Here is a 24,593-nt window from a genome sequence, read left to right on the forward strand (position 1 = left end):
AAAACCTTTAAACACACAAGAATAAAAGCTTTTAAATAAAATACAGCATTTTGCAACAAACAAAGTAAGTACATTAACTCAGGTATTTTATAAAGGTAAGTACATTTTTAACATTAATTAATACACATTAACCAGCATTTCACTTAACTTAATTAACTTAGATTAATAAGGTAAATTAGGCATTAAATAAACAGAAATATAGTTCACATGTTAGAACCATCTACTTTTAAAGCAACGTGTTTTACCTTAAGTTTTAGCCTAAATTATTTTATACAGACTTTAGACATGAATTTCTACAACAAGTTTAACTTGACACTTCTCTATTAATTCATATGAAATCAAGCATTTTAAACCAATATTACTGTAGTTTTTAACATAAACACTTTTAACAGAAATACTATTTTTATACATGAATTAAATGTTTTACTTTGCCTTTTAATAAAGCAAAATCCACTCTCTATATTAATATACTTCAAATTACATTTACAAGGCTTTAAGCGCCCTAATTGCCCATTTCTTGTCTCTACAAGTAAAACAAATATTTGTGGTGAATAAGATAAAGAAAAGAAACAAAATAAGCACCAATTGTACCTTATTTAACAGTTCAATTATCTAAATAAACATTCTTCTGAAGTTGAGCTCTGCCATCAATCACAGCGCATAAACTTCAACAGTCGGATCATGATTAAACAGTCCAGTGGAAAGAGGTGAGCTCACCGGTAGTCCGTTTGGTTTGAGTCCTTTTTCCCATGCGTTTGTGAAGTGCTTTCGTGGTTTTAGTGATCGTCTCTGTCTCTACTGCTCTCAGCTCCGTCCTGCACACTGAATGAAACGGGTGCATTTGTTTGCTTTGTCCTGTCTGCGCTGCTCATCAGTCTGATTGCGCTCACCTGCTGGAGAGCGCACCTGGTGAGGCGCGCCGCGGAGCAGCGCTTCTGCTGTGACGCGCATGCAGCGCTTCTGCTGTGACGCGCATGCAGCAGCACAGCCGCTGTCACACACACACCTTCAGCCGCACCTCCAGGCAGATCGCCGCAACAGTGTCCAAAATGGTTAATACAGAAAAAGTTACAGCGCAGCGGTTAACTTTGATAAGCACATTTTTATTATGAGGTGGCGACTTGTCTACGGTATACCCCGCCTTCCGCCCGAATGCACCTGACATAGGCTCCAGCACCCCCTGCGACCCCAAAAGGGACAAGCGGTAGAAACTGGATGGATGGATGGATGTCACCTAAGGCCGGTGTGTCCAAAATTATAAGTACAGAAAAAATTATGACTCAGCGGTTAACTTTGATAAGCACATTTTTATTATGAGGTGGCGACTTGTCAAGGGTGTACCCCGCCTTCCGCCCGAATGCAGCTGAGAAAGGCTCCAGAACCCCCCGCGACCCCGAAAGGGACAAGCGGTAGAAAATGGATGGATGGATGGATGTCACCTAAGGCCGGTGTGTTCAAAATTATAAATACAGAAAAAATTACGACCCAGCGGTTAACTTTGATAAGCACATTTTTATAAGGAGGTGGCGACTTGTCAAGGGTGTACCCCGCCTTCCGCCCGAATGCAGCTGAGAAAGGCTCCAGAACCCCCCGCGACCCCGAAAGGGACAAGCGGTAGAAAATGGATGGATGGATGGATGTCACCTAAGGCCGGTGTGTCCAAAATGGTTAATACAGAAAAAGTTACAGCCCAGCGGTTAACTTTGATAAGCACATTTTTATTATGAGGTGGCGACTTGTCTACGGTATACCCCGCCTTCCGCCCGAATGCACCTGACATAGGCTCCAGCACCCCCTGCGACCCCAAAAGGGACAAGCGGTAGAAACTGGATGGATGGATGGATGTCACCTAAGGCCGGTGTGTCCAAAATTATAAGTACAGAAAAAATTATGACTCAGCGGTTAACTTTGATAAGCACATTTTTATTATGAGGTGGCGACTTGTCAAGGGTGTACCCCGCCTTCCGCCCGAATGCAGCTGAGAAAGGCTCCAGAACCCCCCGCGACCCCGAAAGGGACAAGCGGTAGAAAATGGATGGATGGATGGATGTCACCTAAGGCCGGTGTGTTCAAAATTATAAATACAGAAAAAATTACGACCCAGCGGTTAACTTTGATAAGCACATTTTTATAAGGAGGTGGCGACTTGTCCAGGGTGTACCCCGCCTTCTGCCTGAATGCAGCTGAGATAGGCTCCAGCACCCCCCGCGACCCCGAAAGGGACAAGCGGTAGAAAATGGATGGATGGATGGATGTCACCTAAGGCCGGTGTGTCCAAAATGGTTAATACAGAAAAAATTACGGCCCAGCGATTAACTTTGATAAGCACATTTTTATTATGAGGTGGCGACTTGTCTACGGTGTACCCCGCCTTCCGCCAGAATGCAGCTGACATAGGCTCCAGCACCCCCTGCGACCCCAAAAGGGACAAGCAGTAGAAACTGGATGGATGGATGGATGGATGTCACCTAAGGCCGGTGTGTCCAAAATTATAAGTACAGAAAAAATTATGGCTCAGCGGTTAACTTTGATAAGCACGTTTTTATTATGAGGTGGCGACTTGTCCAGGGTGTACCCCGCCTTCCGCCCGAATGCAGCTGACATAGGATCCAGCACCCCCGCGACCCCGAAAGGGACAAGTGGTAGAAAATGGATGGATGGATGGATGTCACCTAAGGCCGGTGGGTCCAAAATTATAAATACAGAAACAATTACGGCCCAGCGGTTACCTTTGGTAAGCACCTTTTTATTATGAGGTGGCGACTTGTCCAGGGTGTACCCCGCCTTCCGCCCGAATGCAGCTGACATGGGCTCCAGCACCCCCCGCCACCTCAAAAGGGACAAGCAGTAGAAAATGGATGAATGGAGGGTATTAATAATGAATGTATGTAATTTTCAGAATATGCAGAGGGCCAATAAGAAGAAGAAATGTGTTTGAACCTTGCTGTTTTTTTTTTTTCGTAATGCCACTTTGTATCACAGGAGGCAACAGCGAGTCACTGATTCCAGGTAAGTAGAAGAAGAAGTAACAAAGGTGAGCTAATGATTCGCATGTTTTCAGTGTGGCGTTGACATTTTTATACAGATATAGTTGGTCTTCAGGGAGATATGGTGCAAGTCACTGGAATAGGTAGAAGGATATTTGACCTTCAAATGACTCATTGCAATGTGGTGCATTTCCTACATATTTGGTGTGTCCACAGATGAAGATGAAAGTGAGCGCCATAAAGACAGGATGGGGACAAGAAGGAATGACTACTCACCCAGGTGATGACAGTGTTTATGGCAGGAGGACAGTTGTTTGGCCGAGGAGCCCCAGGGACACACCTGGTGTGTTTCCACCCATCCAAGGAGACATTTCACCAGCCTCCATTTCCCATGGCTGCAGCAGCCCGAGGGCGAGCCAGACAGCACAGTGGGTGTGTAAAAGTATACCATTTTGTTGCTTTTTTGATGGCTTGTGTCTAAATTAAAAGGACACTTAAACTTCAACACGCCCTATTAACCTAGCGCCGGGAGCTAGCATAGCATAGCATCCTAGCATAATGAGCTGGCACAGAAGGAAATGACCCTGACTTAACCATTTTCTTTTCTGTTTTTGGAAACTTGCAGCCATACATTGTTGTCAGAGTACATTCTTGTCAGCGTACATTCTTGTTTTAAGCTAATCAATGTTAATAGTTCCCTGGCTTTAATTATATCCATTTCTTACTGTGCTCAAGCAAGGCGTTAACAAAAACAGCAACAACTGCACAATATTAGCTTTGTAAAATCACAATTTAACATAGAGCTTGCTACTTTTCTTATAGTTACAAACATGACTAATAGAAATGTCCAATAATGGCTTTTTTGTCGATATCCGATATTCCGATATTGTCCAACTCTAAATTACTGATTCCGATATCAACCGATACCGATATATACAGTCGTGGAATTAACACATTATTATGCCTAATTTTGTTGTGATGCATTAAACAATGTAACAAGGTTTTCCAAAATAAATCAACTCAAGTTATGGAAAAAAATGCCAACATGGCACTGCCATATTTACTGTATTATTGAAGTCACAAAGTGCATTTTTTTTTTTTAACATGCCTCAAAACAGCAGCTTGGAATTTGGGACATGCTCTCCCTGAGAGAGCATGAGGAGGTTGAGGTGGGCGGGGTTTGAGGTAGGGGGTAGCGGGGGTTGTATATTGTAGCGCCCTGGAAGAGTTAGTGCTGCAAGGGGTTCTGGGTATTTGTTCTGTTGTGTTTATGTTGTGTTACGGTGCGGATGTTCTCCCGAAATGTGTTTGTCATTCTTGTTTGGTGTGGGTTCACAGTGTGGCGCGTATTTGTAACAGTGTTAAAGTTGTTTATACGGGCACCCTCAGCGTGACCTGTATGGCTTGCATTCCCTTGTGTGCGTGAAAAGCCGTAGATATTATGTGATTGGGCCGACACGTAAAGGCAGTGCCTTTAAGGTTTATTGGCGCTCTGTACTTCTCCCTACATCCGTGTACACAGCAGCGTTTTGAAAAGTCATACATTTTACTTTATGAAACCGATACTGATAATTTCCGATATTACATTTTAAAGCATTTATCGGCCGATAATATCGGCAGTCCGATGTTATTGGACATCCCTAATGACTAATACAATACACTATATCACAGAAGTGAGTACACCCCTCGCATTTCAGTAACCATTTGCAGAGGTGGGACCAAGTCATTGCTTTGCAAGTCACAAGTAAGTCTCAAGTCTTTGCCCTCAAGTCTCGAGTCAAGTCCCGAGTCAAGACAGGCAAGTCCCGAGTCAAGTCCAAAGTCAAGACTAGAAAGTCTCAAGTCAAGTCCCAAGTCCTGCATTTTGAGTTTCGAGTCCTTTCAAGTCCTTTTAACCACAGACTAATATTTTTACACAGATTGTGTATGCTTTTAAAACGCTGTATTTATTTATTAAAACAAGTGCATTTGAAATTGCAGGAAAAAAAATAGTGCTGACATTGCAATTCATAATAGCACTATTAACCAGTCATTTTAATAGTTTAAACAATTTTAAACATTTAACTCATTCCTTTACAGAGTAAACACATTTGCAAAAACAAACATTAACATACTATTGGTTGTATTTTATGAAAATAACATTACCACAAAGTTGAGAAGGAGCAAAGATCTTCAATATTTGTATGTGAGAATCACAAATAAATCTTCTGGGGGAGGATGACACCCCTACAGGGGTTTGGTTTACAAACTTTCAGCCCCACCTAAAACAAAATTCACCAGCCGCCACTGATTATGATGCATTCTCATTTTAGGCTAAGTATAAGACAATTCTTTCTTAACTGTATAATTGTAACCAGGAATAAGTCTTCAAGTAACAATATTCAAATACTAACATTGTTGGGTAAGACAGCATTTGGTTTTATTCGGAATCCAGTGAAACAGATTGGTGGTTTTAGCTGATATAAACACTTTCAGGTGTTTATATATGTTTAAGTATTTGGCAGACGCTTTTATCCAAAGCGACATACATAAAAAATAGATATAAAACAATCACTGTAAACATTATCATTTAAGGGAAGAATGTAATACAAAATATCAATACAAAGTGTCAAGACAGAATAAACTCTCTGCTGCAGCAACAGAGTTACAGTCTATAGGTCCCTAAAATATATAGATATCTAATGTATTCATACATTGTTTATGTAGGATATACGCATGTATATATAATCTAATCATATTGTTTCTTCAACTTAAAAATAGCTGACCGTTTTTTTCCCCCTTCTCTGGGATTATATTCCCAGTTTTGATCTCGGACGTCTGGTCACTTACAGCGTATAAGAATATTATATTACTGTTAAGCAAACTATGAATAATAAAAACGCCAAAACATGTGTCCGTTATCATAGCTACACGTATGACAAAAAAAAACGCGTGAAAATCAGTGGTATTCAGTGAGGTAAGATTAATTAAATTTGCTGACAGTTCATTGCTCCTGCCAAATGAATTGCACTGAGTGGAGCGGATCACCACTCCAAGATGGCGGCTCTGCGTCTCGTCTGCGCCAGTAGGCAGTAGCGCTCAATGCTGCGTACCCTTATAAGATGTCTATGGTTATAACGTTAGCAGTGAGTTTACAGCCTCACTGATTTAACTACACAGCAAATAAAAGTCATGTTACTTAGCCAATAAACGTTATCTTACATTCAAAACGTACCCTTCTTTGTGCAACTTCAAATGTCGAACGAAGTTGGAAGTTGTTGCGTCTCCGTCTGTAATATTCGAACTGCGTGATTTGCATATGGCAATTCGTTTTTTGTTGACCAAGTCGTAGTTTTTATACCCGAACGAAACCAACTTTGGCATAATTGTTTCTCACTGCCGCATTGTTTGACAACTCATGTTCGGTGGTTGTCCTGCAATTGGATTGGATGAGAGCTGTGGGATGAAAACAACGTAGATTTAATTTGATTGGCTGTTGTACTGACAGCACACACGCTGACAAGCAGCACACACGCTTATAGACACAGACGTATAAAATGAAAGATACGGAGCGCTCCCAAATAACTTTTTAAGGTTTGGGTTTTGGGGAAAGTAGCAAGTCATGTCAAGTCAAAAGCCTCAAGTCCAAGTGAAGTCACAAGTCATTGATGTTAAAGTCTAAGTCGAGTTGCAAGTCTCTTTACATTTTGTCAAGTCGAGTCTAAAGTCATCAAATTCATGACTCGAGTCTGACTCGAGTCCAAGTCATGTGACTCGAGTCCACACCTCTGACCATTTGTGTCAGGCACTGGAACGCAACTTTGACCCCAAAGACGAAGAGACGGGTGGCAGACGGTGACTAAAATATTGTGATTCAATATAAACAAAAGAAAAACGCACTTACAAGGGAGTGGGAGAATACGCAACTCAGACTGGAAAAAAACAAAAGACGACGAGTGCAAAAGTAAATGCACAAAACAAGGGACTTCTTTTGTAAAGTCAACAACACGTGTACGTCAAGCAAAGGCATAGGCGGTACGCAAAGCATGAGATACAGCAATGCTTCGAACCTGTCTGGAAGATAGGAGACTGATTGGCAACCGGCTACAGGTGTGTCCCGGTTGTCAATCAGGCAGTAGGCGTGGAAGCCTGTGCACAGAACGAGGAAGTAACAACTTACGAAATAAAAGCCCAGGACAGGAACTAAACTACCACACACAGGGAAGAAGCAAACACAAGTCCAAAACAGTTACAAGGATATAACACATTTCAGTATATTGACAGTAATATAAAATGAAACGTGGATATTGTGGAGTACACAGTGTACAGCGTGTATAGCAGTATTGATTTTCTTTCCTGTCAACCATTATTTTCTAAATTGCTGGGTTGCAACCACGTGACTAAGAGGCACTTCCGGTTTTGACTTCAGTGGCAAACATTCATAATGCAGTGTTTCCTCTCAGCTTGCCAATATACTTGTGGTGGTGGGGGTGTGGTCAAAATGATGTCATCATACAATTTGCATAATCAACGATGATGCATACATTTTGATTAAAAAGGCTAAACAAAAAGTAAAAAAACACATTTAAACACAAATCGGTATTATTACTAAAATGTATTTACATAGTTTTTCTGATATCGTTGAGCTCTTTTTTTTTAAATTGCTTCTGCTTATTACACAGTACACAGTACAATGTATTTTAGTTTCAAGTTTCTAGTCAGTTATCCAATCATTTTAGTGACTTTCACTTTATTAAAAACAACTATCAACAAACCTCTTTTTTCTGGTGTTATGGGAGACCAGTGGCGGCTCCTGGTTTTTCAAGTAGGGAAAGCTCATTTTCAGCTACTCCCTAAACATGAATACAATCTCCAATAACTGATGAAAGATATAAAGATGCTCGATTTTACAAAGAAAATGTCCCCACAAGATTGTAAAATCCTCTATATCAACACGAAACAACGGAATAAAAGTAAAAAAAAAAGCTCTGGCAGTGGTTTATATTTCAAGATAGCTGATTTGGTTATATTGCCGTAAATTAAAAAGGGATTCAGCCTCAGACAGATCATCCAATCATCGTGAAGAAGACTGGCATCCAAGACAGCCGAGGCCAAGCCCATTTCTACTCACTTCCAGAGACGCTCGGCGTCAGTGCGGGGGACAAAGCCGAGCATTTATCTAATGATGGTCTAGTTTGGCTATAGTGGAACGACCCACTCTATGTTCCCCCACTGAAGTCAATGGACGCTCAGCTTCAACACTGTTTCATGCACTGTGACGCTATCACAATGAATGAGAAGAATGTTGCGTCAGCTGTCGTGAAAGTAGCTGATTGTGAACAAAAGTATATTTGGTCAATGTACACAAAAGTACATATTTGAACAATTATTATTTTTGATATTCCATGGGAAGCTGAGCTTCCCTTGCAGTTTTGGAGCAATCGCCACTGTTGAAGACTGCACTCGTGTTTAGATTTACTTCAGTCGCTCGATGTCCGCAACGAACAGCGAGGGCTGCACCGAGTCTGACGTGACATTTGCTAAGCGGTGCTGCTCCAGCTGGACTTTCTCTCCTTGAAAGAGTGCCGCTGTCCTCTTAATATTTGCACTTTGCACATTTTGTAGTTCGCTATACGTTATAGTGATCAAAGTATTTTTTCTGCGGCCGAATTTTCGGCGCATCACTAGTCAATAGTGCTCAACAATAAGCTATATATATATCCATTCATACAATATATTACTTAAATTTGTTTTCACCAAAAAAAAAAAAACATTTTAAGGTGTGGCAGCTGTTTTTCCATGGCGGAATGCCAAGATCAATTACAATGGAGGGCAAACCCTGATATGAATCATTCATTCGTGCAGATGTCTGAGATATCATCTTCATAAAAAAAAAAAAAACCTTGAATGTGATAGATTGTATCCATACATCCTTAAAAGGAAAGACTTCACAAGATTTAAAAAAATAAACATTACTGAATTTAACTTTTCAAGCTATTCAGTTAATGATGCTTCCTTCTACACTTCAAGAGATCAAAAGTATACAAGCCACATCATTTGTTTACATCTGGATGGGTCCACGCATTAAGCACTAAAGCCATTAAAGACAATGCTAGACTTATTAGGTTTGTGTATTGTCAAAACACTTCACTTATAACATATATAATGTATATGTTTAGTTTTTGTAGTTACTCTCCTATTGCAAGTTCCCTGTAGTCTAGCAATGTTTGGTTTCCAACAATGTTTAGTGAATAGCGATATTGAGATTGTCGCTGCCATGGGATAGGCAGCCTACAAGAGATTCATTAATCTAGTTTGACACTTTTCAGCAATAATACTAATACGAAGACTCAACATTGCACCATGCGCGCTTAACAACAAGGCACTTGTCCATTTCATGTGGAAGTTTCCTAAAGAAAACTGCTCATATAGTATTTGGAAAATAAGAAAAGTAAATGCATCAATAAAGGCTTTTACAGTTTATTGTGAGGTAATACAGACATAGAAAACATGGTCATTGCAAACTCTGCAATGTTTGTCTTCGGTTGTTTCTTTTTCCTTCTGAGGTGGACTGTCTTAGGAACTATGTCGTAACTTTTGACATAATATCGATTCCAACAATTTCACAATGCAAACGTTTCACTGTGCTTTCACTTGACATCTGGCAAGGAACACTTTTTTGCCCTCCAGTGATGTCTGGTGCAACCCAGCAGAAGTTGGCAACGCAAGTGAGTACACCTCACTGTCCAAACTGTGTCCCTGGTGTGGATATTTAGTGTGACTCTGTAAGAATAATTGTTGAGTCCTCTTGGGCATGGATTTAATCAGAGCTGCATTGGTTGTTACTGAAATTGTCATCCAATCCAACCATGATGACATCAGTTGTGGATGGTATACACTTTGCGCTCCTCCACCTACTTTCGGCTTGACACTGCTTCACAGGTGCTCAATTGGGCTGAGGTGGGAAGAGATCTTCCACCAGACAGACACCATCACCTTATTCAGAGAGGCACTTGTTATCTTGGAGGTGTTTTGGGGATCCTTATCACGTCATGACACATGGAGTTCATGTTTCCCTCAGTGAACTGACATTCCCATGCGGTGGAAGCACTCATGCAGCCCCGGACCATAATACTACCGTCACAATGGCTGACACAATTATTGTGTTTCTATTTAGACAATAATGGTTGTGTGTTGACTCATTTTCAGTGCATAGTAAATATTTACTGCTATACAAGCTATACACTGACTACACTGTATAACCAAATTTCGGATCTTTGACAAAATACGCTGAAATAAATATAGCTGGGTCTATGTGAGGTGTGTATAGGGTTGTAAATGTAATCATCCGGTATTTAGAACCCTATAGGGCAGACCTGGGCATTCTGCTGCCCGCGGGCCACATCCGGCCCTTTGTGCGTCCCTATCCGGCCCGCGTGAGGCCAATCATAAATTACAAAATACATTTAAAAAAGTATCTATGTCAAGTGTGCAATACAACGGTGCTGCTTTTGTTTTGAAAAGCGTTATTTGTATTACTTCCGTGTGGACGTATGCACGTGCGTGAATGTGAGTGAATGTGAACAGCTGCAATCACAAATTACAAAATAAAGTTGAAAAAACATCTATGTCGTGTCATTCAACTGTGCTGCTTTTATTTTGAAAAGTGTTATTTATGGGCGTATGTCCGTTTGTAACCTGTGAGTGAAGGTGCACAGCGACAAGTGATGCACGGTTGACACCCGAGACGCTAAAAAGAGAAAAGTTGATGACGAATGCCGTGTTTTCAACAAGACGTGGACTGCCAAGCAACGTTCCCTCTAAGGTGCGCGCCTGCGCAATTGCGCACTGCTCAAGCGTCCTCTGCGCTCAGCAAATATATGCCGCGCACCAAATCAAATCCCATCTGAATTTAAACAAAATAAACACATTTATTCTGTGTAATTTTGCAATGCAACTTTGAGTGACAGTGACAACAAGCGGCCCTAACGGTGTTCGTCAACACCGTTCAATTGAAAACTGTTCAATTATTGTAACGTCTATCGTGATGCTTCGAGGCCAAGAATTATATCGATCACTTTATTGAGCAAAACTGTTTATATTCGGCCATAACCACACCAAAAACATGTGTAAAACACTTCTATCTCGAAAAACTAGTCATTTTCTGCCGTACAAACCAGGCCAAAACCAACTTGTCATCTGTCACCAACACGCATACCACTAAACCACTGGTGCGTTTATGGCCACACAAAAAGTCGGACAACTCAAACACCACACAAAGTTACACTATGACTCCTCAGTCATACGTGTGCTTATTTTTCTGTCATTTATTATTAATGTTAATTTATTTATATTAATCATGGAATGCTGTTACTAGAGAAAGTTACAGCAATGCACACTTCATCCTATGCTTACATTTCATTGTGCAACATGAGGATGTTTAAGGGAAACTAAATGTGATCTCTGAAAGGAGTACAAATGATTTCCAAAGCAGTGCTTTTGGTATAAAGTTAAGTTAGGTTAAATGAAAGTATTATTATTAATTATTATTATTATTATTATTATTATTATTATTATTTATCTTACGGTATATATCAAAAATAATATTGAGCAAAATTTAATTGAAATATTGTCGATGTGGCCCTCCAGCAGTGCTCGGGTTGCTCATGCGGCCCCCGGTAAAAATTAATTGCCCACCCCTGCTATAGGGGGCAGCGAGCAATAGGGTAGATTTTCCTCATTTTTGTCTACAATCTAGTTTTCATGTTAGCACAATACACAAGCCTGCAGCAGTGCCCAATCTAATCATCAGGCTCCCTGTTCTACCTGGTAGAAGTAGTAAGTGCACAGGAACACGAGGTTGCATTCATCAACGTCAGAATTATCAGCATCAAGATTTTAACAAAAAAGTTGCGTTTTGCACATTCTCTTTGTTTTGTATTGCTTCAATAATTACGACATATATGAAGATTTTATTTCTTATTTTTAAATGTATTATTTATTTATCAATTTATTTGATTAAAGTATATTTCAATTACTAGTCTGTTCAACTTGTACGTCCCAAAATTCCATGAGAGTAAAAAGTTCCATCCGTCCATTTTCTACCGCTTGTCCCTTTCGGGGTCGCAGGGGTAATGGAGACTATCTCAGTTGAATTCGGGCGGAAGGCGGTTTACACCCTGGACAAGTCGCCATCTCATCACAGGGCCAACACAGACAGACAGACAACATTCTCACACTAGTGCCAATTTTAGTGTTGCCAGTGCATGACTTTGGAAGTGGGAGGAAGCCATGTTCTCCACGCAGTCACAGGGAGAACATGCAAACTCCATACAGAAAGATCCCGAGCCCAAGACCTTCGTCTTTTGAGGCACACACTCTAACCCCTGTTCCACCGTGCTGCCCCACGAGAGTAAAAAGTTAATTTTCTTAAATTATTTTTTACAAAAATGTGCACATTTTAAAATGATTTCAAGTTTTGGTTCAGGCACTGTTTAAGCACCGGCACCCATTTTTAAGTACCGATCTGATATAAAAAATTACAAAACAATACCATCCCTAGTTCTGACAATCTGTGTACAGCACTATACACACCATGCTTACAACAAAGAATCATTAACATATGGGCAACTAACTGTATAGAAACCTGTTTTAAATGTCGAAATGTTGAGTTGAGTTTGAGTTTATTTTGATCATGCAAGCATACAACATGATACATCACAATTTCCAGTTTCTCTTTTCAACATGTTCGAAAAGGAGTAGGAAGAAGCAAAGCTTATTTAATCCTAACCCTTTTCTTTTACATAACAGTTGCTAAAACTTTTGTTCACTTCCTGTTCTCAATTTATTCACATTATACTCCATAAGTAATCACAATAAAAATAAATAAATAATACTCGGTGAAGTAAGTTACATTTCATATGGTGAGATGAGTAAGATTATTTTGAAAAAATGAACGGATGGATGGATGAAATAAATTCAGAATGTTTATCATGGTTCTTCTTATTTGTACTTTGTAAACACTTTAAGTTTGAAGAGTTTCTTGAAGTGGATCATATTAGTACATTGTTTGATTGCTTTGCTTAATCAATTCCATAATTTAATTCCACATACTGATATACTGAAGGTCTTAAGTGTTGTACGTGCATACAAATGTTTTAAATTACATTTTTCTCTAAGATTATACTTCTCCTCTTTTTTTGAGAAGAATTGTTTTATATTCTTGGGTAGCAGGTTATAGTTTGCTTTGTGTATAATTTTAGCTGTTTGCAAATTCACTATGTTGTGGAATTTCAGTGTTTTTGATTCAATAAATAAAGGGTTTGTATGTTCTCTATATCCAACATTATGTATTATTCTAACTGATCTTTTTTGTAACACCGTTAATGAATGAAGTGTACTTTTGTAGTTATTTCCCCATATTTCTACACAATAACTCAGATATGGTAACACTAGCGAGCAGTAGAGAATATTGATTTTTGGTCTAGAACATGTTTTGCTTTATTCATTATTGACGTGTTTCTTTCTACTTTATGTTGCATATTTTTTACATGAGATTTCCAGTTCAATTTATCATCAATCAATATACCTAGAGATTTGGTTTAATTTACTCTTTCAATTTCTATTCCGTCTATTTGTATTTGTGTTTGACTTTCTCTTCTACTGTTACCAAATAGTATCCTATTTAGAGGAATAGTTCACTTGAGTAGAATGTTTACAAAAAATAAGGCAATATTAGTGTATTTTGTCACTTAATATCACATTACCTGTCAAATGATGAAATGTACGATTTTTTATTCATAAGAAGATGTTGAAGATCAACTTATATAGCGCTAACTACTTCAGGGTTTATCGATTAAACTGATTGATTTGATCAGATATCTTCTGTTAGTTCATCTAGTCATTTGAGTGTACTTCTAATGGAGTGCCCGGTACTTTAAATATGCAAACATAGTTTCTGCACAGCCACTGCACATGAGAGCGGTGGTGTGTGGGGGCCATAATCCACCTGGCGGCGAACAGCTGAGTTAAAAAAATAAAATAAATAATGCACTTGTATTAAAAGTACAATTTCAATGATGACGAACATTTACTAGAAAAAATTAAGGTTATGGCAAGCAGAATTTGTTTTTCCCAAAATACGCATTAAGGTCATGAAGGGTGTTTTAAATTTAGTTTTTAATCTAAACTAATCCAGTTTCATTTTGCATGAGCAAAGAATGTCAAGAAGGAAGGAATTATTTGTGCACTTCAAGTGTTTATTCAACATCTTTAACATCAAGTTCATTGGAAAAAAAAGGTTTTCTAAAGATGTATCCACAATAATGGGGACATGTTTCCAGGCTTCATCTTCTTAGTGCTATTGATTGTCATGACTCCCCCTACTCAAAGGATGCATATACAACATCCAAAACCAGTGAAGTTGGCACGTTCTGTAAATCGTAAATAAAAACAGAATACAATGATTTACAAATCCTTTTCAACCTATATTCAATTGAATAGACTGCAAAGACAAGCTACTTAACGTTCGAACTGGTAAACTTTATTTTTTGCCAATATTAGCTAATTTGGAATTTGATGTCTGCAACATGTTTCAAAAAAGCTGGCACAAGTGGCAAAAAAGACTGAGAAAGTTGAGGAATGCTCATCAAACACTTATTTGGAACATCCCACAGGTGAACAGGCTAATTGGGAACAGGTGGGTGTCATGATTAGGTATAAAAGCAGCTTCCATGAAATGCTCAGTCATTCACAAACAAGGATGGGGCGAGGGTCCCCACTTTGTGAACCCATTTGTGAGCAAATTGTCGAACAGTCTAAAAACAACATTTCTCAAGGAGCTCTTGCAAGGAATTTAGGGATTTCACCATCTACGGTCCATAATATCAGTGGTGGTCTTTTTTTTGGTTTTTTTTTTGTTTGTCATAAAAAATACAATCATGTGTGCTTACGGACTGTATCCCTGCAGACTGTATTGATCTATATTGATATATAATGTAGGAACCAGAAATATTAATAACAGAAAGAAACAACCCTTTTGTGCGAATGAGTGTAAATGGGGGAGGGAGGTTTTTTGGGTTGGTGCACTAATTGTAAGTGTATCTTGTGTTTTTTATGTTGATTTAATAATTAAAAAAAATAATTAAATAATAGATATATATATATATATATATATATATATATATATATATATATATATATATATATATATATATATATATATATATATATATATATATATATATATATATATATATATATATATATATATATATATATATATATATATAATGTTTTATTTCTTGTGCGGCCCAGTACCAATTGATCCACAGACCGGTATCGGGCCGCGGCCCGGTTTTGGGGACCACTGCATAATATCCTCAAAAGGATAGGTTGATTGGCAACACTAGTGTGTGAATGTGAGTGTGAATGTTGTCTGTCTATCTGTGTTGGCCCTGTGATGAGGTGGCGACTTGTCCAGGGTGGGCCATACCGCCCCCGCCATACCGCGGGGGCGGTATGGCGGGGGCGGTATGGCGTAGTGGGTAGAGCAACCGTGCCAGAAACCTGAGGGTTGCAGGTTCGCTCCCCGCCTCTTACCATCCAAAATCGCTGCCGTTGTGTCCTTGGGCAGGACACTTCACCCTTGCCCCCGGTGCCGCTCACACCGGAGAATGAATGATGAATGAATGAGTTGTAAATATGAATGATGGGTTCTCACTTCTCTGTGAAGCGCTTTGAGTGTCTAGAAAAGCGCTATATAAATCTAATCCATTATTATTACCCCGCCTTCCGCCCGAATGCAGCTGAGATAGGCTCCGGCACCCCCCACGACCCCAAACGGGACAAGCGGTAGAAAATGGATGGATGGATGGTTCAGAGAATCTGGAGAAATCACTGCACGTAAGCAAGGATATTACGGACCTTCGATCCCTCAGGCGGTACTGCATCAAAAACCGACATCAGTGTGTAAAGGATATCACCACATGGGCTCAGGAACACTTCAGAAAACCACTGTCGAAGATCGAAACAAACTAGAACACTAAAATAAACGATATAGTTGCTTGGTTAGACAAGCTAATACTGTATTTCCAACAAGGTGTTTTAAATGTATTTTTCAGGGACTTGGCAACTTGGATGTGTATTCACTTTTATGATAGAGCCTATACTTTAATTTAGGGGTGCCAGCCCGATCGCCAGCCAGGCATTAAAAAAATAGTCCTAAAAATGAGCGATCATAAATCTTCACTATGACATCACATTCGTCACTTGATTGACATTCACGGCACCCGAGGGTCTTCTGAGATGACGCTGGCTGCTGCCAGCTCATTATTAAAGGCCTACTGAAATGAATTTTTTTTATTTAAACGGGGATAGCAGATCCATTCTATGTGTCATACTTGATCATTTGGCGATATTGCCATAATATTGCTGAAAGGATTTAGTAGAGAACAACGACGATAAAGTTCGCAACTTTTGGTCGCTGATAAAAAAAACGGAAGTAGCGTGACGTCAGAGGAGGAAGGGCTGCTCACATTTCCCCATTGTTTACAATGCAGCGAGAGAGATTCGGGCCGAGAAAGCGACGATTACCCCATTGATTTGAGCGAGGATGAAAGATTTGTGGATGAGAAACGTTAGAGTGAAGGATTACAGTGCAGTGCAGGACGTATCTTTTTTCGCTCTGACCGTAACTTAGGTACAAGGGTTCATTGGATTCCACACTTTCTCCTTTTTCTATTGTGGATCACGGATTTGTATTTTAAACCACCTCGGATACTATATCCTCTTGAAAATGAGAGTCGAGAACGCGAAATGGACATTCACAGTGACTTTTATCTCCACGACAATACATCGGTGAAGCACTTTAGCTACGGAGCTAACGTGATAGCATCGGGCTTAACTGCATATAGAAACAAAACAAATAAGCCCCTGACTGGACGGATAGATAGAAGATCAACAATACTACCAAACTCTGGACATGTAACTACACGGTTAATGCTTTCCAGCTTGGCGAAGCTTAGCAATGCTGTTGCTAACGACGCCATTGAAGCTAACTTAGCTACGGAACCTCGACAGAGCTATGCTAAAAACATTAGCTCTGCACCTACGCCAGCTCTCATCTGCTCATCACGACCCATGCTCACCTGCGTTCCAGCGATCGACGGTACGACGAAGGACATCACCCGATCACCGATGCGGTCGGCGGCCCGGAGACGGAGGAAGTCAAGGTGAGGTCGGCGGCTAGCGCGTATGCTATCCATCTCAAAGTCCTCCTGATTGTGTTGCTGTAGTCCGCCGCTAATGCACCGATCCCACCTACAACTTTCTTCTTTGCAGTCTTCATTGTTCATTAAACCAATTGCAAAAGATTCACCAACACAGATGTCCAGAATACTGTGGAATTTTGAGATGAAAACAGAGCTTTTTGTATTGGATTCAATGGGCTCCGAATACTTCAGTTTCAACGATTGACGTCACTCGCATACGTCCTCATACAAAGACGTTTTCAACCGGAAGTTTAGCAGGAAATTTAAAATTGCACTTTATAAGTTAACCCGGCCGTATTGGCATGTGTTGCAATGTTAAGATTTCATCATTGATATATAAACTATCAGACTGTGGTCGGTAGTAGTGGGTTTCAGTAGGCCTTTAAGAAAAAATTACCGACAGGAAGGCGAGAAACACTTTTTATTTCAACAGACTCTGGCGCTGTACCTGTCGTCAAAACTCCAAAGACCGACCGCACAGTTGCACAATAAAAGTGCTGCTTCATCCTGCCTGCGCTAACAAAATAAGAGTCTCAGAAAGCTGGCGTGCACAAGCTAGCAAGCTACGGAGTTTGCCGCCAATGTATTTCTTGTAAAGTGTATACAAAGGAGTACGGAAGCTGGACAAATAAGATGCCAAAAACCAACCACTTTCATGTGGTATTGGACAGAAAGGAGGACTTTTTTTCTCCTCCATTTGAAAATGCGGACGTTATCAGCGCCACTGTCTGATTCCTATCAATGCAAGTCATCAGAATCAGGTAATACACCAACTTATATTCTTGTCTTCATGAAAGAAAGGAATCTATATGTGTTAAACATGCTTGTATTATCTTTAAACACCTTTAACTTGTTAACAATATTAACTATATGTGTTAAACATGCTTGTATTATCTTTAAACACCTTTAACATATTAACAATATTAACTATGTGTTGAACATGCTTGTATTATCATTAAACACCTTTAACTTATTAACAGTATTAACTATATGTGTTAAACATGCTTGTATTATCTTTAAACACCTTTAACTTGTTAACAATATTAACTAAGTGTTAAACATGCTTGTATTATCTTTAAACACCTTTAACTTATTAACAATATTAACTATGTGTTAAACATGCTTGTACTATCATTAAACACCTTTAACTTGTTAACAATATTAACTATATGTGTTAAACATGCTTGCATTATCTTTAAACACCTTTAACTTGTTAACAATAACTATATGTGTTAAATAAACATGCTTGTATTATCTTTAAACACCTTTAACTTAATAACAATATTAACTATGTGTTAAACATGCTTGTACTATCATTAAACACCTTTAATTTATTAACAATATTAACTATATGTGTAAAACATGCTTGTATTATCTTTAAACACCTTTAACTTGTTAACAATATTAACTATATGTGTTAAACATGCTTGTATTATCATTAAACACCTTTAACTTGTTAACAAAAACATATATTTCATAAATAAGTAAATATAAATTATATATATGAATGAGGTAGATCCCCACGACTTGATCAAATGAAAAGTAGCTCGCCTGCAGAAAAAGTGTGAGCACCCCTGCTTTAAATATTATTATTATTGAATTAAGTTGGAGTCCTGGGGATCGACCACACGTCATGATAGTGTGTAAAAGTTTGCAAACCTAAAATGAAGAAAGTGCATTAGGTCAGCTGCATCATTATTCACATACTTCCTCCTCCTAGACTTAATTTGCGGTGACCCAGTGCTCTCCGCTGAGAGCAAGTTCCGGATGGTGACCCCAAGGGAGGGCTGCTGCAGCCGGGAGCGACCTGCAGGATGATCGCAGGGTTTAGGTTTTTTTTCCCCCTTGCGCAGCGTGGCGCCTCGGTGTCTTTTCTCCGTGTGCAATGAGAGATGGAGAGGGCTGGGACACAGAAAGGATTAGCCGGAGGGAGGGACGACTGAACAAGGAGGAGAGAAACACCCACTACGGACCGAGCGAGAGAAAGAAGGGGTCACATCCAAGGAGGAGGGGAAGGCACGCAGTAGCGCTCCTTTGCCTTTTTCGCGGTATTTCCCTTTTTTTTTTGTTGCTGTGGAAAGGGATCGCTTGCTTTATGTGTGAAGAGGTAGGAGACGCGATTGCATTCATTTGATTGTGCGTGTGCATGCGTGAGAGGGGCTTGCAGGTGCGTGTGGTTGCAGGTAACGTGGATTCCTCTCATATCGCAGGTCAGAAACTTGTGCGTAAATTCTGCTGTGTGTGTTGATTATATGAGGATCGTGCTTATTTCCATCAACATGTCAGGAAAAAAACCATTCCTATCGATCTATTATATATATACAGTATATATATTCATGGGATGTTTTAAGATCATTCATCAGTTGTTTGCTTCTTTTACATGAAGTGCAGCTTGTAGCGGTTATAGTTTATACGTCCACCTGCCAGAATAATACAATCCTGGCATAACTTTGTTGCAAGTACTGTTTTATTCATTGAACCGGGGAGAGACAGATTCCTCAGTCTGTGTGAGTAATAACAAGCATCAGAGGTGAGAAGGAAGGAAAAAGTGAGGGGTGAAGAGAGGAGACAGTGTTTGTTCTATCTGGATGGACAATGGGCACTCACCCGGTGGTTCCCAATTTGAGCTGTCAATCAAATTGGTGCTGTGTTTTTCTCCATCTTTTCTCCTTTTGTAAAATTGCTATTCTCTTAGTCTGCCAAATATTTATCCACTTTTAGCTAACTGATTGATACTTAGGTGGAAACATAGAAGTGGTTTGTAAACTATAATGCACAAAACCCAAAACCGGTGAAGTTGGCACGTTGTGTAAATGGTAAATAAAAAACGAATACAATGATTTGCAAATCCTTTTCAACTTATATTCAATACAATAGACTGCAAAGACAAGATATTTAATGTTCGAACTGGGAAAATTATTTTTTCTTTGCAAATAATCATTAACTTAGAATTTAATGGCAGCAACACATTGCAAAAAAGTTGGCACAGGGGCATTTTTACCACTGTGTTACATGGCCTTTCCTTTTAACAACACTCAGTAAACGTTTGGGAAATGAGGAGACCAATTTTTGAAGCTTTTCAGGTGGAATTCTTTCCCATTCTTGCTTGATGTACAGGTTAAGTTGTTCAACAGTCCGGGGTCTCTGTTGTGGTATTTTAGGCTTCATAAAGTGCCACACATTTTCAATGGGAGACAGGTCTGGACTACAGGCAGGCCAATCTAGTACCCACACTCTTTTACTATGAAGCCACGCTGTGGCTTGGCATTGTCTTGCTGAAATAAGCAGGGGCGCCCATGATGATGTTGCTTGGATGGCAACATATGTTGCTCCAAAACCTGTATGTACCTTCAGCATTAATGGTGCCTTCACAGATGTGTAAGTTACCCATGCTTTGGGCACTAATACACCCCCATACCATCACAGATGCTGGCTTTTCAACTTTGCGCCTAGAACAACAGTTTCCAAAATCAATTTGAAATGTGGACTAGTCAGACCACAGAACACTTTTCCACTTTGCATCAGTCTATCTTAGATGAGCTCTGGCCCTGCGAAGCCGGCTGCGTTTATGGGTGTTGTTAATAAATGGCTTTCACTCTGTGGCTTTCACTCTGCATAGGAGAGTTTTAACTTGCACTTACAGATGTAGCGACAAACTGTAGTTACTGACAGTTGTTTTCTGAAGTGTTCCTGAGCCCATGTGGTAATATCCTTTACACACTGATGTCGCTTTTTGATGCAGTACTGCCTGAGGGATCGAAGGTCCGTAATATCATCGCTTACGTGCAGTGATTTCTCCAGATTCTCTGAACTTTTTGATGATATTACAGACCGTAGATGGTGAAATCCCTAAATTCCTTGCAATAACTCGTTGAGAAATGTTGTTCTTAAACTGTTCGACAATTTGCTCACGCATTTGTTCACAAAGTGGTGACCCTCGCCCCTTCCTTGTTTGTGAATGACTGAGCCTTTCGTGGAAGCTGCTTTTATACCCAATCATGGCACCCACCTGTTCCCAATTAGCCTGTTTACCCGTGAGATGCTCCAAATAAGTGTTTGATGAGCATTCCTCAACTTTCTCAGTGTCTGTTGCCACGTGTGCCAGCTTTTTTGAAACATGTTGCAGGCATCAAATTCCAAATGAGCTAATATTTGCAAAAGTTAAAGTTTTCCAGTTCGAACGTTAAGTATCTTGTCTTTACAGTCTATTGAATTAAATATAGGTTAAAAAAAGGATTTGCTAATCATTGTATTCTGTTTTTATTTACGATTCACACAATGTGACAACTTCACTGGTTTTCGGATTTGTAGCACCGAGTTAAGGTGCTTAAGGCCCTTAGCCTACACTAAAATTGGCATAGTGAAGTTGTCGGAAGTAGCAGCTTTTACATGTTTTAGATTGAGTTGGACATTTTTTCATCCAGTAATCAAAATATTTATCATAGTTCTATTTTTTCCCATGGCAATTTGTGGCCCCTCAGCTTCACCCTGCGGTGCTTTTAATCCATCTCTGTACATGCATTTAATCACTTTTCAGGCCAAATAAAAATGAATAAGCACAGGAATTTTCCAAATTAATTTTTAAGAATGTTTGGGAAGTTTTTTTGTACATTTTAACATAGAAGACTAAGGGCCTGATCTACTAAAGGTGCTAATGATGTGTGAGTTACCACTAATCTTATTTCCAATCTGATACCGAGTAAAATTCAGACTGGTATTGGCAGTACCGATCCGATACTTTGTGAAAATAAACCCAAAGTTTTTGGTAAAATTTTAAAAGTAGTGTATTTCAAGTGTTGCTGCTCTTGGGGAATCATCTTTAAACAATATAAAATCACAGGGCGAAACAAATGAATGCGTTATCTTATTCATATTCAACTCTGTATGTAGTGTCTCCTAAAATTTACATTTAAATACTATATATTTACAATTGATACTGAGTGACTCATTTTATTTGACAGTAATTTTCTTAAATATAGAAATGACTGCCTGAATGACTGAGCACAGCACAATGTATCACTGCACTTGGGCATTACATACATACATAGGCGGAAGAAAAAGTAGTTCCCAGCAATCGCGTTTCATTTAGACAAGATCTCAATGATTTAGTTACTTTATACTGTGTTTCTGTTAATGATACACATTACATTATCCCAAATAGCTAAAGTATTAAAAGTATGGATATTTTGATTTGAGAATCGATATTAGAGCATAAAGATCCGTAATCGGGGGTATCGATATTTCAAAATGGATACGCGCATCACTAAAAGTATCACACTTGATAAGGCACGCAAAGCTGATCTACTAAACTTGTGGGCAGATGATTGCGTCTCTTAAAGGGGTCACATTATGATTTTTTTAAATACATTTATAACACTTCCTTGTGGTCTACATAACATGTAATGGTGGTTCTTTGGCCAAAATGTTGCATAGATTATGTTTTACAGACCATGTTCAAGCCGCTTTCTGATCTTCTCTTCAGGATGCGCCCTGTTTTGTGAGCGGTCTTATTTACATGCCTCCACTTCGACTTCGTCTTCTCTTCGTTCAGCATGTTGTAGCTTTTAACGCTTCCAAATGGAGTTCACTGACAGATATAAGTCAGAACTATACATTACTTTGTATTAGAAATGGCAACAGCGGAGGATGCATGTGCATGTACGAGCCACAACAAGAGTATAGAGAAAAATAAGGATCTTATTGACTACAACATCGGACTAAAATGGTGGACTCACGAAAAGCTGTTTGGGTAAATTTATACTATATATGGAGATATCCGCTGATGTCACCAACAGGAAAATCGCCATTAATTGTGCAAATTGAAAGGAAATATGAAGGAAAGCAAGATTGTTTTATAAATATCTCCTTCATGGTTTGATTTCAAATTTTTGAGACTTATATAGACCCCAAATATACAAAAAAAGGACTAATAGGTAGAAAAGGTTGGTTTTGTTTAATAGGTCCCTTTTAAGTGAGCAGTATAAGAAGCGCAATCTGTTGTGTCTGTCTTCATTATTTATACAGAATATATGCTGATCATCACAACACCCACAATACTGGGAGGATGAAATGCAAATATAATTATTTAGCATACGCAGTGGGATTAATCAAGACTGAAATTGGTCAGGGGCCTCTGTTTTGCAGCTTTACTTAGAACGACTAGAAAGGATGTGCAAATTGTCAGTTCCGTAAGAATGGCTGTGACAAGGAGGTGATCACGCTACAGCTCCCACCTACGTATGCTTGTCAACATATATGGACTGTCAACAATTAAAATGGTAGACATACCGTCTATTCTGCAATATCATTTTCTAATTCTATAGCTGCTGGAAGACTTAAGGGCATGATCAAAACATATTCAAATGATGCGTTCATGGTGTCTGCTGGCGTTTTTTCTATCACGTTTGTTTTTCCATATAGAAGATATATTATTAACTTATCTCCTATATGGGAAGAAAAACTTATTGCAATATGCATTTTCTTGCTTTTGGATCGCCGCTTGATAACATGGTTTTGCAGTAAATGAGTGTCTCCATGGTGAAAGTTGCGTAGCTCACACAAAAACCTCATTTAAATAAAGTGGTCTGCACTAGTTACAATTGTACAAGGAGTTTTATTAGATCACAAGCTACACTGTCACCAATAATACACACAATTTTATAGTTTGCACACACTGTCTAATGCAGTGGTTCTTAACCTGGGTTCGGTGAATCGGCTTCAGGGGTTCGGCGGAGCCTCCGCCGCGGAGGTCCAGACACACCCGACTCATTGTATTAATAAAAACTTCTCCCTATCGGCGTATTATGGATACCCTCAAACAATGTTCCCTCTAATTTTCCATATGCGTGAGCAAACGCAAAAACTTCTTGAGCATTCAGTGGAGCACATGTGAGCGACGTCAGACGTGCACATGCACTGTGGCCACACCAGTAGCACACCTGTCCCAAACCTGACTAAATAACAAATTACATGTTTTATTATTATAATCAAATGACAGCTGTCATTTCCATGAGATTATTTTCTAATATAAGTGTTTTGGCCCACTTACAATGACAATAACAAAAAATATTATTTTTCATGAGCTCTGTACTAGTATTGTACGTCTGGGTGGAAAACGAAGAAAAGGAACAGACTTTGCTGTGAAAATAAATAAATAATTTTATTTTATCATTTATCATTTAAAATGACATGAGAGTGGCACTTGCTAAGGTGAAGCCACGCATATCTGAACTGGTCTCTCAAAGGCAACAGCAGAAGTCACACTGATTTGCAGGTGTGTAATTTGTTGTGAGTTCATGCACTGTGTTGGTTTTGTTCTTTGAACAAGGTGATGTTCATGCACGGTTCATTTTGTGCA

General features: G+C 39.2%; 1 protein-coding gene across 2 annotated transcripts in view; it reads left to right on the forward strand.

The window, feature by feature from the left end:
- The first annotated feature begins 3,284 nt into the window (after positions 1–3,284).
- The window catches only part of LOC133660644 (collagen alpha-1(XIV) chain-like), an 82,021-nt gene continuing 60,712 nt past the window's right edge, over positions 3,285–24,593 (forward strand). Inside the window, exon 1 of one of the 2 annotated variants that reach the window (XM_062064216.1) lies at positions 3,285–3,419. In XM_062064216.1, coding sequence (XP_061920200.1) covers positions 3,379–3,419 — 41 coding nt within the window. In that variant the 5' untranslated portion in view covers positions 3,285–3,378. Of the gene's footprint in view, positions 3,420–19,228; positions 19,344–24,593 lie in introns of those variants that run through there. The other variant, XM_062064217.1, reaches the window with a different exon arrangement.

This window comes from Entelurus aequoreus, linkage group LG11 (genome assembly GCF_033978785.1).
Source record: "Entelurus aequoreus isolate RoL-2023_Sb linkage group LG11, RoL_Eaeq_v1.1, whole genome shotgun sequence".
Classification (NCBI taxonomy): domain Eukaryota; kingdom Metazoa; phylum Chordata; class Actinopteri; order Syngnathiformes; family Syngnathidae; genus Entelurus; species Entelurus aequoreus.